General features: G+C 38.1%; 1 protein-coding gene across 5 annotated transcripts in view; it reads right to left on the bottom strand.

Moving 5' to 3' along the window:
• Positions 1-19,359, bottom strand: part of GRB14 (growth factor receptor bound protein 14) — a 131,859-nt gene that overhangs the window by 47,350 nt on the left and 65,150 nt on the right. For all 5 annotated transcript variants that reach the window (XM_033231282.1, XM_033231281.1, XM_033231283.1 and 2 more), the window contains one exon: positions 9,717-9,873. In XM_033231282.1, coding sequence (XP_033087173.1) covers positions 9,717-9,873 — 157 coding nt within the window. The remainder of the gene's footprint in view (positions 1-9,716; positions 9,874-19,359) is intronic.

The raw sequence follows: 19,359 nt of genomic DNA, 5'->3' as shown, positions 1-19,359 counted from the left end.
GAACCATTCCCTCACTGTCACTGTGCATTGCTTCTGTCTTAAGGCGATCACGTGGGCATAGCTGCACACATTAAACTGGTTTCATTAAGAGCCTCCAGTCATTCATTTTGCTTATTAAAGCCAATCCACAATGATATTCACAATGGAAATCTCAGCTGTCCCTAGCAAAGATACTAAAATACAATTAATTCCTCTTCCCGAGGAGTCTGTAGGTATGCGCTTGAGGTATTGTGTTAATTGCCACTGCTTCATACCATGGCTTCAATTAGGAATCAAAATGGGAGCAAGACAAACATGGATCCCATTAAGTTTCAGAGGACTTGAAGCTGAAGTTTTTCCCCCACCCTCCTCTTACACTGATTATAACAGCAGAGAGGATTCCATCTGGGGAACTATAGTGACATCCAGTGGCTGTGAAGCGAACCACGCCAGTTGCAAAACTTGGTTTACTACATCATGAAAGCAGAAATATTTGTTGAGATGCTGACATTTTAAATTCAATGTCTATCAAAGTGTGTGTACAAGTAGAACCATATAATAATATGATCAAAAATCAGGACATTCAGAGATTCATAACAAAATCAAGATATTTAGTTGTCTTCAATGATTGACTCAGCAGCATATATTAAAATTCTCAGCAGCATATATTAATGATTACAGGTGGAGGATATGAAACATTGACGTTGCATTCAAAGTTCCAAACATAATATTATTATACAATTCATGTGTTGTACAAATTCAAAAACAGGTAATTTTTAGCATGATTCTCTTGCTCAGCCAAAATAAATAACTGGCTCTGCTCTAAAGTGAACTCAGTTGGCTCGGTTCAGTCTCAATAATTTCATTACTACCTGGGTTAGGAACGTTTATACGAAAGTTTTCCTGGTGGTTCACAATTTAAATGACAGCATTCCTGAGAGAGATGTAGAGTGAGACAGAGGCAAATCGACCACAGAATCTCAGGAACATTTGCTTGAAATATTGTGGTGGGAAGAAACCAACTTGCTTCAGTGGAAAAATACAGATTACAGAATCTGACAGAATCTAGATCTTTGTATTCCTGTATGTAAATAGATATTAAAATATATACTCTATGCACACTAGTAGTAGCTATCACACATATGCATTTATATTAAAAATACTAATAATGGCCAGGCGCGGTGGCTCACGCCTGTAATCCCAGCACTTTGGGAGGCCAAGGCAGATGGATCACTTGAGGTCAGGAGTTCGAGACCAACCTGGCCAACATAGTGAAAACCCCATCTCTACTAAAAATACAAAAATTAGCCAGGCATGATGGTGCACGCCTGTAATCCCAGCTACTCAGGAGTCTGTAGCATAAGAATCACTTGAAGATGGGAGGTGGAAGTGGCAGTAAGCCAAGATCACACACTGCGCTCCAGTCTGGGTGACAGAGGGAGACTCTATCTCGGAAAAAAAAAAAAAATTAATAAGATTAAAGTGTCCTTTGCCGCAGAAAACATAACTCTGAAATTAAGACTTCAGGTTCAGGAACGTACCACATTTTGAATGTCAAGTATTCCCCCTTCTGCTTTTAATAGTTTGTGATACAGTTTAGACAGATGAGAAGCAATTATAGTAGCATATGCATTAACAACTCGGAATGTCTCTGAAACTGGCCTAAGCTTATCTTTGTCACTAAAAGTGAGCTAAAGTGCAGAAAACCCTCAACTCTCACCTATCCTATAAGTTAAAATATCCTTACCTATGAGGCCTCAGGATCTCACAAACACTAAATCTCATAAACACATAGACCACATGTGAAGATGATACAATGAGGGCATGTACAGCTAGTAGAAATGACAGATAGGTGGGGATCATTCCAGGGAGCCACAGGTAGTCTGATGGAAAAGCAAAATAAAAGGTCAAATCTTGCATTCTGGCCTCCTTAGTAGTATACTTTTAAAACTAAATCACATCATATTCTTCTCTGACTCAAAGACCTCCCCTTGCTTTTTCTCTCACTCAGTGTAAATGCCAGACCCACTTCCTGGCCTATGAGACCCTACACGATCTGGTCCTGGGGCAGCTCTATGAAGTCCTCTCCCATTACCTTCCACTTTATTGACTCCACTCCAGGTGCAATGGCCCCGAGGCTGCTTCCTGAACACAAGCACACTGCCACGTCCAGGACTTTCCACCTGCTGTTCCCTCTGTCCAGAATAATCTTCCATTTAATTGCACAGCCTGCCTGCTGTGTGCTTCATTTCTCTACTGAAACATTACCCAGTCAGGGAGGCTTTCCCTGATACCTCTTTAAAGTGCATCTCCCAGCCAGGTGCGGTGGCTCATATCTGTAATCCCAGGACTTTGGGAGGCCGAGGCGGGTGGATCACGAGGTCAGGTGTTCAAGACCAAGCCTGGCCAATATGGTGAAACTCCATCTCTACTAAAAATACAAAAATTAGCTGGGCGAGGTAGTAGGCATCTGTAATCCCAGCTACTCGGGAGGCTGAGGCAGGAGAATCGCTTGAACCCAGGGGGTGGAGGTTGCAGTGAGCCGAGATTGTGCCACTGCATTTCAGCCTGGGCAACACAGCGAGACTCCATCTCAAAATAAATAAATAAAAAATAAAGTACATCTCCCTTCTGCTCTAGCACTCACTCTCCCCCTTTCCTCCTGCCCTCCCTCCCCAGAGCTTATCATCTCCTATGGGATAACAAATACTAGGCCTTGTTTCCTGTCTCTCTCCCAATGAAAATGCAAACTCACAAGGGCAATACTTTTTGTCTGTTTTGCTCATACTGCATCCCCAGAATCTACAACAAAATATAGGCTTGGTACAAAATTGTCAATCAATATTTGCTAATTCGCTAAATTGTTTGGGGAACATAGCCAGAGAAGGCAAGAGGAGTCACTGATTTTTGTGGAATCTGTAAAATGACAAGTAAAAAACTACAAATACTCAAGATATATTTTAAGTGCACAAAAGAAAAAAAAAGAAGGTAGGCTCTAAGAGTTAATACATATAGCAACTATGTTAAAGCAGAGAAACTGATTAAAGAGCTTTAAAAAATGTTAACATTAGTTATCTCAGAGTTGAAATTATGAATAATTTTGTTTACTTCATGATATCTTTTTTTCAGTTATTTACAATGAGCTAGATTATTTTTGTATTTAAAATATTTTTTAAAATAATAGGCCGGGCGTGGTGGCTCACGCCTATAATCCCAGTACTTTGGGAGGCCGAGGCAGGGTGGTGGTTCACCTTAGGTCAGGAGTTCGAGACCAGCCTGGCCAATATGGTGAAACCCTGACTCTAGTTTAAAAAATATAAAAATTAGCTAGGCATGGTGGTGGGTGCCTGTAATCCCAGCTACTTGGGAGGCTGAGGCAGGAGAATCACTTGAACTTGGGAGGCGAAGGGTACAGTGAGCCAAGATTGCGCCATTGCACTCCAGCCTGGGTGTCAAGAGTGAAACTCCATCTCAAAATAATAATAATAATAATAATAATAACAATAACAATAATAATAATAATATTAGAGGCTGAAGCTGGAGGATTGTTTGAGTCCAGGAATCTGAGGCTGCAGTGAGCCATGACTCCACCAGTGCACTCCACCTCAGGCAAAAGAGTGAGATCCTGTCTCTAAAAAAAAAAAATTAATTTAAATATAAATAAATAGAAACTATGCCCTTCCCTTTACAATTCTATTTATTTATTTTTTATAATTTCAATTTTTATTCAAATTCAAGAAATACATACATACATATGCAGGTTTTTAACATGGGTATACTGTGTGATGCTGAGGTTTGGATACAATCGAATCTGTCACCCAGAAAGTGAGCACAGTACTTGACTGTTAGTTTTTCAACCCTTCCTCCCACCTCTTCCTCCTCTAGTAGCCCCCAGTGTCTATTGTTGCCATCTCTACGTCCATGAGTATCCAATGTTTAGCTTCCACTTAATACGGAACCCAAAAAGAGACCAAGTAGCCAAAGTAATCCTGAGCAAAGGAACAAAGCTGGAAGGGTCACATTACCCCACTTCAAACCGTATTATAATTCTACAGTAATCAAAACAGCATGACACCTGTACAAAAACAGACATATTGACCAATGCAACAGAACAGAGAACCCAGAAATAAAGCCATACTCCTACAGCCATCTGATCTTTGACAAAGTTGACAAAAATAAGCAACAAGGAGGGGACTCTCTATTTAATAAATGGTGTTGGGAAAACTAGCTAGCCATATACAGAAGAATGAAAGTGGACCCCTACCTTGCACCACATACAAAAATTAACTCAAGACGGATTAAAGATTTAAAAGATTAAAAACCTCAACCTATAAGAATCCTGGAAGAAAACCTAGGAAACACCATTCCGGACATCAGCCTTGAGGAAGAATTTATGACTATGTCCTTGAAAGCAATTGCAACAAAAACAAAAATAGACAAGTGGAACCTAATTAAACTAAAGAGCTTCTGCACAGTAAAGGAAACTATCAACAGATTGAACAGACAACCTACAGAATGGGAGAAAATATTTGCAAACTATGCATCTGACAAAGGTCTAATGTCTAGAATCTATAAGGAACTTACACAATTCAACAAACAAAAAACAACCCCATTATAAAGTAGTGAAGGACATGAATAGATACTTCTTAAAAGAAGACACACAAGTAGCCAACAAACATGAAAAATTCCTTCACATCACTAATCATCAGAGGAATGCAAATCAAAACTACAATGAGATACCATCTCCCACCAGTCAGAATGGTTATTATCAAAAAGTTAAAAAACAGCAGATATTGGCAAGGCTGAAGAGAAAAGGGAATGCTTATACACTGCTGGTGGAATGTAAATTAGTTCAGCCACTGTGGAAAGCAGTTTGGAGATTTCTCAAAAATTTAAAAAAGAACTATCATCCAACCCAGCGATCCCATTACTGGGCATATATCCAAAATAAATAAAAAGACACCTGCACTCAGCACTATTCACAATAGCAAAGACACAGAATCAGTAACAGTGGACTGGATAAAGAAAATGCAGTACATACAGGCCAGGCATGGTGGCTCACACCTGTAATCCTAGCACTTTGGGAGGTCAAGGTGGGTGGATCACCTGACCTCAGGAGTTGAAGACAAGCCTGGTCAACATGGTGAAACCCCACCTCTACTAAAAAAAAAAAAAAAAAAAAAAAAAAAAAAGCTGGGTGTGGTGTCATGTGCCTGCAATCCCAGCTACTTTGGAGGCTGATGTACAAGAATAGCTTGAGCCCGGGAGACAGAAGTTGCTTGAGTCCAGGAGATGGAGTTTGCAGTGAGGTAAGATCACGCCACTGTACTCCAGCCTGGGTGACAGAGTGAGACTCTGTCTCAGAAAAAAAAAAAAAAAAAGGGTACATATGAATCATGGAACACTACGAAGCCATTAAAAAAAAGAATGAATTCATGTCCTGAATAAAAAGAAAGAAAGCCGCACTCCTACAGCCATCATTGATGCTGGACTCCCTATTCAATAAGGGCATTATCCTAACCAAGTTAACACAGGAACAGAAAACCAAATTGAATTTTATTGAAAATTCATCATTTTGGACAAAAAGAGTGTAAGAATGTTTCTTAAACAATACACAGAGCCAATTGGCTGATCACTAAAGTTCTGGAAAATAGCTCATCCTTTGGTTCTTTACATCAGTAGCACTCACAGAAGACTTGCAGTAAAGACATCAGTGGTTTATTCTGTTAGCAAAGAGCATCTGCAGCTGCATATCACATTTAAGGAGAAAAAAACCACTGTAGTTCTATCCATTCATTTAAATATGCAAATTAAATTGAACATTTTACTTCCTACCACTATTAGACTGAATAGATATTGCAAGATTATAATACACTATGCAAAAAGGCAAAACTAAAACAAAAAACATTTTAAAGACAAATCTGTTTATATTTTGTGCTGAGGAAGATGACACTACCTCAATAGTGATTACTCTCCTGTTACATCGGTAAAGAACTGGAAGCTATTAAATCTAATACATGTTAGTATTGGAGTAGAAATAATGTTTTCAATTGTTCTGTTTAAATATATAATCTGAGTGAAAAACCAAAGGAAAAAAAAGTACAAAAGGCTCTGGAAATAAAATTCTTTCTCATGAGCTTTGGTCTAATGCATGGTTGATGAAGTCATGAGAATATGCTCATTATCTTTGATTTTATTTCAGCAGTTTCCAGAAAATACAGTAATAAAGAAATAAACTTCTATTACTACTTGATGCCTAAAAGTTTAAATTTAATATGTGGATCAAATTAATTCCCAATGTTCCATTTTAAGCTTTTGCATTAAAAGACCTGTACATTTTATTCCTTAATATAAATAATTTACAGTGTTTTCAGTGAAAAACACTTCTTGATTTACAGAGCAGATTCTTATTACTGAACTGCAAAGCTATTTGTTAGAGATAAATGGTAGTGACTATAACAAAAAAAAATTTTAAGTCCCCCCGAAAGAAAAACTTAAGAATATAAAATACTGTAATAATATACAATGCTAATTAGGAGCTAAATGAAATAGCTTGGAATAGGGCAGATATCTATTGAGAATTAATACCATACTTCTAGGAGATTAATTATCATGAATAGAAGTTAAACTAGTCACAAACGTCCATGAAGAAAATATATAGTGAGCCTTTTCTGTCCTAGAAGATGAGGCAACAAGTCGTATTGGCCAGTATGACATACCTTTAGAAGCAAGCGTCCTTGGCAGGTTGATAACTATCTAGGCTGAGCTGTCAAAATCAGTTGCACTATTGTAGCTCATCAGCTATCAACTGAAGAGACTGCGGAACAATTCTAGCTTCCTCTCCACAGGCCTCACTCTGTCCCCTTCATGAGGTTCTGGCATGTCCCAGGACGCCCGTTGTCAAATCAGAAGTACAAACATTTCCTAAGTGGTTCAGGGAATGCAGGTAGTGTTCAGAAAAACCACTTCCCAAATCTTTAAATAATGAATCCTTCTAAGAACACACCTTTCCTGCCAAAATCATTTTTAATTCCATTTCATAAGAGAAAGGCTGTTCATTGGAATAGAACCTTACATTGGCACATTGCTCTGAGGCATAAACTCGAATGCATCAAACAAGGGGATGACTTTATATATTGGCAGCTATGCTAGAAAGTAAATGACTCCAATGACTATGTACAAAATTCTTTCACAAGTCTGAACAAATTGAAGCAATTAATGGAGCAGTCACTGATAAATTATTTAAAATGATTTTGATGATTTCTTACTAAAAGTTGTTAAACATATAATGCAACGAAGTTTGTGGCAGGCTGAACTATAGCCCCCAAAAGAAAACCACATCTTAATTCCTAGAACCTGTGACTGTCACATGGAAAAAAAAAAATTTTGCAGACAGTATTAAATTAAGGATCTTGAAATGGAGATCATCTTGAATTATCTGGGTGGGCCCGAAATGTTACCGCCTTCATAAGAAAGAGAGAGACTTGACACAGACAGAAGAGCAGAAAGCAATGTGACCACAGTGGCAGAGATTAGGTGATGCAGCCACAAGCCAACAAATGCTGGCAGCCACCAGGGCTGGAAGAGGCAAGAAATTAGGGCTTCCAGAGGACACACATCCTTGACAACACCTTGATTTCAACCCAGTGATATGGATTTCAGTCTTCTGGCCTCCAAAAGTGTGAGAATAAATTTCTGTTGCTTTAAGCTGAATTTGTGGTAATTTGGAACAGCAGCCACAGGAAACTAATAAAGAGTTCAAAGAATCAAATGGCATTGCCATAACAAACTCCTTCCTGTCTCATCTACTTATATGTAAACATGTTTTGAAAACAAATCTATAAAAATAAAAAATCAGAGGACAAAACTGTTGCCAAATCCTGTCTCACTCTAGTAGAACAAATTCTTTACAACATATTAAAATAATTTTTTTAAACCCTTCCCATTTCATAATAGAGATGCATTTCCAAATAAAACATTTTAAAAGGCTACTCCTTGTGTTTATGAATTTAAAATGTGAAGGACTTACTTATTTCTTCAAGAAAAATTTAGGGTCTACACTCGCATAAAGAGAATCACTGCTATGGATACTTGTACCTGTCTGTGCTACAATTGACTCAAATCGTGGTCCAAATGACAGCTTTTTTTTTTTTTTTTTTAACATCTCAAACACTTTGCATTGTGCTAATAAAAATTATTATGAAATGTATTCTTCCATCAATTGGATCTGTTTTAGCTCTGAAATTCCCATAGATCATTCTTTAAATGTAGAGGGGTGTGTAAACTATAAAAATTTCTATCCTTGTTTCCACTTTGTGCTACTTTCTTTCTCTTGTAACTACAAATAACAAAAAATAAAAAGAATAAAGAAATGACTATTCATAATTCTTTGCTATTTTTGTACCTCTGAAGAAAATCTTCACCATAGGATCTATACTAAAATAAATAGAAAAGCAGGACTTTCTGAAAAATAATGGCAAAGAAGCCACTGGCTTCATTCTCCCCAACAGAAAACCAAAACCAAATAAACAGCACTGAGATTTTCCCCAGAAGTATCCCAGAACTCAAATATGAAGATGAGACAGTTCCATGGGCAACAGAAAAGTGAAGAAAAACTCCAGAAGGTAAGAGAATCAAACTCCAGTATCCACCACGATGCCCCTCCCACAAGCTTGTGAAAAACTTTCCCCCAACTCACTGTGTTTACACCAGAAAAAGTGAGATTTAGGTGGACAACCTCCTTCCCCACCATCTTGGGTTCCCTGGCAGGAGATCTGTCTCTGTCTTAATCATAGGAAGCATTGTGATTGCCTGATGGGAGAAATATCCCTGAGGACAGGCAGAGACAAAAAAAAGGAGGCAAGACAACCATTCCCAGCCCCAGAAACTCTGCTCTGCAACCCAGCCAAAGGAGACACCAAATCAGAGTGGCTGTTCAGCAGCACCACACGGCAGGAGGTTCATCCCACAGGTCCCCTGGCCATGGGCCCGTAGCCAGCTGTCCCGCAGTGTTGGGATATCCCCTTTGGGAACCTCTTCCATTTGCAAAGTGCAGTGCTCTGACCTTTACTAGAGCCAAGGCAAACCTAGGCTTAAGGCGCCATCTAGAGCCAAAAAGAAGGCAATGACCTATCGGTAAAAACCTCTAAGGAATATATCCAATAAAAAAACAAAAGAAGCCAGGCAAAGAAGGCTCGAATAAATAACTAATCCTTCAGTGCAAAGATATAGACACACATCCACAAAAACAGCAGCAAACAGGGAACCACGATCTCTCCAAAGAGACACAAGGAACCAGTAAATGACCTTAGCAAGACAGCAATATGTGAGCTCTGACCAAGAATTTAAAATAGCACCTTTAAGGAAATTCAGTGATTGCCAGGATAAAATTGATAAAATCAATTCAGATATTTATAAGATAAATTTAACAATGAGATTGATTTTTTTTAAAGTACAAAAAATTGTGAACCTGAGAAATACATTCTCTGATCTGAAAAATTCATTAGAGGCTCTCAACAGCAGAATGGATCAAGCAGAGGAAAACATCAATGAGCTGGCTATCTGAAAATACATGATCAGAAGGAAAAAAAGAAAAAAGAATGAAAAGGAACTGAGATCACCTATAAGATATAGAAAATTACCTCAAAAGACCAAATCTAAGAATTACTGGTGTTCAAGAGGGAGCTGAACGAGAAATAGAAAAGCAATGATGTGAGACAATAACTCTGTATCCTTACCTACACCTATGTGAGGCAGGTGCTCAAAAAGGGTCCAGCTGTGGTCATCAATGTAATGATTCTTCAGGATCAACAGCTGACAAACATCTCGAGCCGTTATGTCACTGGGTACATCTAAAGCCCTGCTGGTTTCATCTTCACTGTATACTTTAATCACCTGTGTAGGTAGAAATAAGAAAAAGAGCTAAAATATTCCTGTTTGTGTTTTTGAAAAATTGTATTGTGTATATTTAAAGTATACAACATGATGTTATGAGATATATATATATAAATAAATAGCAAAATGGTTACATAGTAAAACAAATTAACATGTCTGTCACCTCACATAGTTACCCATTTTCTTGCAAGTGTGGCAAGAGCAACTAAAATCTACTTATTTCTCAAAATTCCAAAGTCAATACATTATTATGAATTATAGTTCTCATTTTGTACATTAGAGCTCTAGCTGTATTCATCCCACACATCTGCTACTTTGTATCCTTGATCTACATCTCATTTCCCTCCACCCCACCACTGCCCTTGGTAACCACTGTTTTGTTCTCTATCTCTGCATATTTGATTTATTTTTAGACTACACATCTGAGATCATGCAATATTTTTCTTTCTGTTAGAAAAGAAAAAAGGACTTATTTCACTAAGCATAACGTCCTCCGGGTTCATCCATGTTGCAGCAAATGGCAGCATATTATTTTTTAAGGCTGAATAGTATTCCCTTGCGTGTATCTGCATGTGTGTGCATGTGTGTGTAATGCAAATATACAATAAATTACATAAAAGCTCAAATATACACCCATCAATGGGATATGGTACTTAAGTTGTTTCCATATCTTAGCTATTGTGAAAGCTGCTGCAATGAACATGGGAGTGCAGGCATCTCTGTGACATGCTGACTTAAACTCCTTTGGGTGTATAGCCGAGAGGGATTGCTGTGTTATATATGGCAGTTCTACTTTTAATTTCTTTACATATAGCCATACTGTTTTTCAGAATGACTGTATCAATACACATTCTCACCAACAGTGTACTAGCATTCTCTTTTTTCTACACTTTCACCAATACTTGTTACCTCTTGTCTTTCTGATAACAGCCATCCTAATGGCTATGAAGTGATATTTCATAATGGTTTCGATTTGCATTTACCTGATGATTGGTGATGTTGACCACCTTTTCATATACCTGTTAGCCATTTTTATGTGTTCTTTGGAAAAATGTCTATTCAGGCCCTTTGCTGCTTTATTTTTAAAATTTTTTTAGAAGGAGTTTAATTCTTTCACTCATGTTGCCCAGGCTGGAGCTCAATGGCACAATTTTGGCTCACTGCAGCCTCCACCTCCCAGGTTCAAATGATTCTCATCTCTCAGCCTCCTGAGTAGCTGGGATTACACGCATGCGCCACCACGCCCGGCTAATTTTGTATTTTTTTTTTTTTTTTTTTTTTTTTTTAGTATAAACGGGCTTTCACCATGTTGGTCAGGCTGGTCTCAAACACTTGACCTCAGGTGATCTGCCTGTCTCAGCCTCCCAAAGTGCTGGGGTTACAGGTATGAGCCACCGCACCCAGTCCTTTGCTCAAATTTAATTGGGTTATTTGTTTTTCTGATATTGAGTTGTATGAGTTATTCATAAATTTTGGATATTAACCCTTATAATTACATATGGTTTGCAAACACTTTTTCCCAATCCATAGGTAGACTTTTTATTAAAATATTTTATTAAAATATCATTCTAGTATATCTGTAAACATTAGTCAGTTCTAATTCCTTATACAGTGTCTTCTATATTTAATTGTCTTATTCACTGAATGAATGTTACCTATCCAAGACTTGTTTATGTGTCTAAGCTACTTTGTCCAACAACTTCCATTATCTTCAGTGTCTAAAGATCATTCAATAACTATTTAGTATTACTTCCCCACCACTTTGGTCTCTGAAAAAGCTATGTATCTCTTATCAATATTATAACAGGGCACAGTGGCTCACATCTGTAATCTCAACACTTTGGGAGGTTTAGGCAGGCAGATCACATGAGGTCAGGAGTTCAAGACCAGCCTGGCCAACATGGCAAAATCCCATCGCCACTAAAAATATAAAAAATTAGCTGGGCATGGTGGCACATGCCTGTAATTCCAGCTACTTGGGAGGCTGAGGCACAAGAATCACTTGAACCTGGGAGGTGGAGGTTGCAGTGAGCCAGGATTGTGCCACTGCACTCCAGCCTGGGTGACAGAGTCATGTATCACCCTGGGGTAGGTTCCTGTGATACAATGATAAATGATGAATAAAGAGAGACTTTTCTTAAAAGAGTTTTTGCTAAGAGAGTGATCTAGTTGGCTATTTGTCCTCTCCAAATCTCATGTTGAAATGTAATCCCCAGTGTTGGAGGTGGAGCTTAGCAGGAGGTGTTTGGGTCACGGGGGCAGATTCCTCACAATGTCCTGGTGCCATCCTCATGGGATTGAGTGAGTTCTCACTCTTGGTTCCCAAAGGATCTGCTTGTTAAAAAGCTTCCTACGTCTCCCTCCCTCCCTCCTGCTTTCTCTGTTGTCTGTTTCTGTTCCCTGCTGCACATTCCATGCCAGGAAATGAGGGGACTGAAGAATAATCTAGGGTTTGCTGAAAATGTTCTCTGCACCTCCTGACTACCCCCCACATGTTTTCCTACAGTAAACTCTCCTGACCTGGGGCAACAGAAGTATGCCTCTTAGTTTGCATGTTCTATCTCTTATTTCAGAGAAGCTAAGAAAATGAAAAACTAGAGACATTCTGAAGGCTAAACCAATTTTTTTAGAAAAGAGCAAGAGGTAAATTTGGATAAAATGAGAAAGGTGACTAAATAATCAGGATATGCCACTGTTTTCTTTAGATTATGTCCCTGCAAATTTAGACATAAGTTGACAAGAATTGAGATGCACAAACTTAGAGGGGCTTAGGCCAACTTGAATTTCTGGAATAACTGCATATATTTCATTGTTAGAATGAATAAAACCTGCTGAGAGAAAAACCTAATACTTTTGTTTGAAATCCATTTCAAGCCCTTATTTTTTAAAAATCCTATTTAATGCTCACACTTATCCAAAATACACATTCATCTATGAATAATGAAATTATATTTAGGTTGATATTCCACAGCAGTAAATCTCTGTCATCTCTTAGATATATTCTGTATTTATGAAAATTCCTTAAACTACGAATGGGATGCCTTTGTTAAAAAGTCTCATTATATTTCTATTTGTTCCTCCTTAAAGTAAATGAAAGGGTCAAGTGCAGTGGCTCACACCTGTAATCCCAGCACTTTGGGAGGCCAAGGTGGGCAGATCACCTGAGGTCAGGAGTTCGAGACCAGCCTGACCAACATGGAGAAACCACATTTCTACTAAAAATACAAAATTAGCGGGGAGTGGTGGCGCATGCCTGTAATCCCAGCTACTCAGGAGGCTGAGGCAGGAGAATCGCTTGAAGCCAGGAGGCAGAGGTTGTGGTGAGCCAAGATCACGTCACTGCACTCCAGCCTGAGCAACAAGAGCGATACTCTGACTCAATAAAGAATAAATGTATGTGTGTGCGTGTGTATATATATATATATGAAAAAGGAAAAGACAAGTGAAGACTTAACTCTCTAGTAGAGTTGCACATGCCTCTTGCCCAAAGAATTACTACACTAAACCTTCCTATTTAAGAAGAATTCAACTCATCACAAAAACTGCATGACTATATGGGTTAAAACTAAGTTAAAGTTAAAGACTTTTGTGATCATGTAAAAAACAAATAGCAGAGCTGTTCTTAAGAATCACTGAAGCAAAATATTAGTATTCTATTTCCTGTACATACTAAAAGGTAAAAAAAAAAATTAAACATTATATAATCATGCTATTTAATAAAGGGATATTATACATTTATTTAATAAAGGGATATTATATATTTCCAGTGCAGTGGCCCAAATTCCCAGTTTGCTTTAGAGTGAGCACTATATTATTTATATCAATTTATCTACAAGATCATTTGAAATTGGATGCCAACAGGAAGAAATTCTCCTGGACCCTAAAGAAGAATAAGAAGAAATTTTGTTCCATCCAAGGACTGAAAGTTGACTAGCAAGAGAAACATGGCACTGATAAGGTTTATGTACAACAACCCACCAGCATAAACAGATAGAGCGTCCAAGGAAGGCCAAGAGTGTACACACTGCCTGTGTTGGAAAGCCCTTCTGTGTCACTCTAATCCTGACAATCACAACAACCTTGGCCTTTGGAGTAGTTTACAGCTTCAAACACTGCCCTAGAAGCACATGGCACCTAGCAATGCAAATTTAATACTTAGTCACGGCAGCCCTTGCAAAGACATGCTGGAATGTGGGTGAAGCAAATCTCTGTTTTGGCTGACATTCTATCAAGGCATGTTTATACACTTTACACATCAACTCCTCCCCTAGACTGCTCTTCATAAAAAGTAAGTGGAGGAAAGAGATTAAATAAACTAACACAACCCATTTTTAGAATACTAGACACAACAATGTTAAAGTACAAGAAGAAATGGTAACTTTTCAGAAAAAAAAGTTTGAGGCCTTTAAAGCCTCTAGACTAAAAGAGACAAAATATTTAAAATGAAACTAAAAATAAATAAGCAAAATAAAGTCAAGTCAGTATGTATTACCTTGCCCCCAAAGCATACTTAGTATTTCTCTGCCTCACCTGAAATTCTAAGAACATATTTGGAAAGCTCTAACTAAGGAAAAAAGTGAGCAAAGGCTAAGCAGTCAGCCTTTCTCCTCCTCCTTGCTGACTTCAAGGAATGGGATGGCATGGGATAGCCAGATCCTTTTCAATGTGAATTCATTCTAGAATATTTGAAATGAACTTGGCATTGTCAACTGGTCATTTGAGAATGTCACAGAGCAAAAGAGGGCTTTGGATCTGCCATGACTGGGAAGTCATTAACTATGCCATAGGTTTGCCTCACTTATCCTTTGTTTCTTCAAACAGAGAGAGAAGAGGAATCATCATTCGGCAGGTAAAATAATGAGCATGGATTAAGCATAAAACCAAGAGTAAGAATCCATACAATGAAGCAAGAGAAAGAAAAAACTGAAAGAGCAAAAGTGAAAGAAAAAGATATTTGGGCATAGTTATCTATGGTTATCTTCTGTGTCAAAGTTTCTATTTTAGGAAAATTCAAATTCAATAGTTAAACCCAACTAAATTACTATTAATTAATTAGTCATTGATTTAAAATAATTTAAACGTGATATTTATTTTAAATTTTAAATTTATTTTAAATATCATATTTAAATATGGCCTTAGCATGATGAGACATATATATTTTTTAAACAGAAATGTAAATTCATTAATTTATGTATTATATCTATTAATTATATATGTATAGTTAACATATAGTTAATATAAAATAAAAATAAGAAACAAGGCTCACAGGAATCTGCTCTGAACTATGTCCTAAAGCTAAGCTTATTTCTACAGCTCTTTGAAAGTTTATCATCTAAACACAGTAAAATTATAAAATAACTTATAATGTTTCAATATTTTTTCTTTATTATTGTTAATAGATAGGCAATGTACTTGAGTCATGTGAAATATTTTTATATCAGGGTCAGAGTAGCCCTGAATTTTTACATTCTTCTAAATAAGAAACACAGTGTCCTAAGATAACAAGAGACATTTTTAGATATCTTGAATTAAGCAACTCAGTAGTTCCCTTGAAATGAAAAGAATGGGAAGCAATGTAGTCATTATTACTTATTCCAAATCTCTAATTGTGTTTTTAAAATTTTGCATTTTAAAAACAAAGATTGTTCCAAAAGACCCTAACAGCTCAAGAATATCTACTGCTTTCTTATTGCTATCCTGTATTATTTTGCTAGCTGTCAAATATTTACTAAGATAAAAACAGTATATAGTTTTGAGAAATCATGTTGCAAGAAAAGCCTCCGATCCTCTCCACTTGTGAGGGATAGTCAAAAACACATTTTCCTTGAGCATGAACAGTACGTGTTAAACTAGTTATAAGACATTAGTTAAAACAGATATTGTCACCAATATCAGAATTCCAAGAATTGATTGACACAAACAGGTTTATTCCACATCCCTGTACCCCCTTTCAACTTCATTCCCTACAATCCTGTCCTCTGACTCCAATCCTACATTTTTTTCTGTTTCTTGAAAAAGTCATGCTCCTTCTTAACACAGGGCCCTTGCACATGCGACCGCTTGTGCTGAGAACATGGTTTCCTTACCCTCTACTTTTTCTGCTCCCTCATATCTTAGGATAAACCATTATTTCTGGGAGGAAGCTTCCAAAGACCTCCAGCTTAGGTCCAGGCCCCTTTTGCATGCATGCATGTGTGCAACTATAATTACTACGCGTTGCCCTTCACCATGAGAATGATGTATGACACCAGGGACCACTGTTTTCTCCTCTTTATATCCCCAGCAGTGAGCACAATGTGGGGCACACAGGACAATCAAAACAATTCCTTCAGTAACGAATGAAAACATCATGTACACCCCTGCATGAGGCAATATTAGTGAATTCCAAAACGGTAGTGTTGAAACCTCACGGAGTTTGAAAACCCCTATGGGAGAAAAGACACATGTGAACCAAAGAGAAAATTTAGGCAAATTTTCATGAAACTTATGGACTGAACAAAGGTGGCTTAGGTGACTGCTGAGAGCCATGTTATGTCTGGGATTCTGAAAGAATAAGGAAAGAAAGTAAGAAAACACCTGTGTGGGACAAACATGAGCAAACACACTGAGGAAGAAAGGAGAAAAAATGCTCAGGAAACAGTAACCAGACCACACTAAATGGAGATCAGAAGGGCTAAGCTATGAGGACAGGGAGGAAGTATGGGTGCCCGGCGGCCTGAGGAGGGGGTGCCTTCACCTGGTACTGTGGGACACTGATTTCCATCAGTGCAAACTAGCCAGGGGCCACCACAATAGGAAATACTTTTAAAGATACACAAGTGATGGGTAGCTTTTTAAAAAGCTGGCAACGTAGAAATAACTCTTAAAAATTAAATGTTATTTAATAATAAAAATGACAGTTTTACAAGAATATGATTACAAAGTGGCAAGAGAATCAGGATAAATAACCACATGGTGACTTAATCACTTAGGAAAGGATTCAGCTACAATAACAGAAAGTCATTCCTGCCTACAATGGGCTAGCCAAATTGAGGTTGATCTCCTTCTCACATTCAAAACCAGGGCAGGCAGCCCAGGGTTTGGCGAGGCAGTTCCATCAAGTCACTCCTGACCAAGGCTCTTTCTGTCCTTTCACAATCTTTGAGGTCCAGCTCTTATCACTAAGGTCGCAAGATGGATCATCTCCACACCACCTCTGTAAAAACTCAGTCCTGCTATAGATTTGCATGATACTACATTTCTGCAGTAAATTTTAGGGTCATGCCTGGATAAAGAGATCCAGAATTAGAGATTCTGTGTTCCTGGGGATCCACAGAGAGCTTCCAGGAGTCCTGGATATGAATTCAAAATGCATAGAAGTGGTTTTTGGGGGTTTTTTGTTTTGTTTTGTTTTGTTTTTTGTTTTTTGTTTTTTTCTCAGACGGAGTCTCACTCTGTCACCCAGGCTGGAGTGCAGTGGCGCGATCTCCGCTCACTGCAAGCTCCGCCGCCTCCCGGGTTCACGCCATTCTCCTGCCTCAACCTCCCAAGTAGCTGGGACTACAGGCACCTGCCACCATGCCCAGCTAATTTTTTTGTATTTTTAGTAGAGACAGGGTTTCACCATGTCAGCCAGGATGGTCCTGATCTCCTGACCTCGTGATCCACCCACCAAGGCCTCCCAAAGTGCTGGAATTACGGGCGTGAGCCACCATGCCCGGCCTGATGAGGTTTAATGATGCATTAATTTTCTATCCAGCAACAGGCTAAAGAGGCCCAGTGTGGTCTCACTACTGGAAATGCCCTACACTTGGCACAGAAGGGAAGTTAGCATTGTCACACTAGATAGCCTGGGGCAGTGACACTGCAGCAGCATGCCGCATCTAGGCTTACAACCAAGAGAAAAAAAAGCCTGCAAGCAAGAAGAGACTCAGGACACCTCCTTAAAGCCCCTCCATTCACCTTTATCCTCCTTCTCTATTATTTACCTTTTCTGCTCTCCTTGTCTCAGGCCAAGAGCCATGAAGAGCACTCTTTCTTTGGGCCTCCTTTCTTCCTATGAGGCAGAAAGAAGGACTCCAACTCAAGTGGGGGTTCCATTTGACAAAGCGAGAAATTCAAGCCCTTTCAGTTTGCTCTATTATGTGGCAGGAAAAAAGGGCAAAAGAAACTGCTCGAATTTCATTAAAAAAGAAGGCAAACATTAACAACTAAGTTAGAAAATATCCTAAGCTATCACATACAGACACACACACACATGGACATGTTATTTTAAGACCTAAATCCAATATGAATAATAAAGAGAGGTTCAAATTACAAATCCCACACTAAAGTTTCCGATGATTTCATCAAAGCTGTGTTCTCTGAAGTTTCAGTGTTTTTAATACTCATGCAATTCCTGCTAAGATGCCAGCACTAATTCATCTTTGAAACGAGAAAACCTCTGCAAATGCTAATGCTAATTCATATTTAAAGCAGAACACCACTGGCCATGCTTATGTTGGACACAATTTTATTTCAGTATCTCATTTCAGTTTTTAAGCAATAGTTTATTCCCTGAACAGCCATAAGACATGTCTAAGTGAAAAAGTTAAAAATTGGTTCACACAGTGAGAAAGAAGAACAAGTAGGGGAGGGGTGGAATAAGTGTTCAGAAGAAAGGGAAAATGTGAGGAGAAGAAAGACACTGTTTACTAGAGCCCAAGACACATCAGACTTTATTGCAATTATTGAGTTGTCTGGCATCTATTGAAGCCCTTTTAGGAACTGCCTTATTTCATTGATTTTTAAAAGCACATTTTTTTTCACATTTAACGTCTCTGAAACCTGGATGTAACTTACCCTTAATGGTATGTTATAGTTTTATTGGAAGTATATAAAATAATGATGCTTCTTACAACTTAAAGTGACATACAATCAATCAAATATGCTATGTTCCACATTCCTGGACATGTGGGGGTATTATTTCATAAACTTATAATAATGTACAAATTTTCTAGATCCTAACATTCCCATGCAGTAACAACACTGAGAACAACAGATTTATACCCACTTTGTAATTTTACTTTTCCTTCATTTTTCTAAATATTTACTTACTTTTCTTATTTTATTTTTCCATGAGTTATTGGGGTACAGGTGGTATTTGGTTACATCAGTAAGTTCCTTAGTGGTGATTTGTGAGATTTTGGTGCACCCATCACCTGAGCAGCATATACTGCACCATTTGTAGTCTTTTATCCCTCACCTGCTCCCTCTCTTCCCCATAAGTCCCCAAAGTCCATTGTATCATTCTTATGCCTTTGCATCTTCACAGCTTAGCTTCCACATATTAGTGAGAACATACGATGTTTGATTTTTTATTCCGAAGTTACTTCACTTAGAATAATAGTCTCCAATCACATTCAGGTTGCTGCAAATGCCATTAATTCATTCCTTTTTATGGCTGAGTAGTATTCCATTGTATAAATGTACCAGTTTGTTTATCCACCTGTTGATTGATGGGCATTT

Source organism: Trachypithecus francoisi, unplaced genomic scaffold, assembly GCF_009764315.1.
Source record: "Trachypithecus francoisi isolate TF-2019V2 unplaced genomic scaffold, Tfra_2.0 Lachesis_group13, whole genome shotgun sequence".
NCBI classification, from domain to species: Eukaryota; Metazoa; Chordata; class Mammalia; order Primates; family Cercopithecidae; genus Trachypithecus; species Trachypithecus francoisi.
Note: the sequence above shows the minus strand (reverse complement) of the source record. Positions and strands in the feature narration are given on the sequence as shown.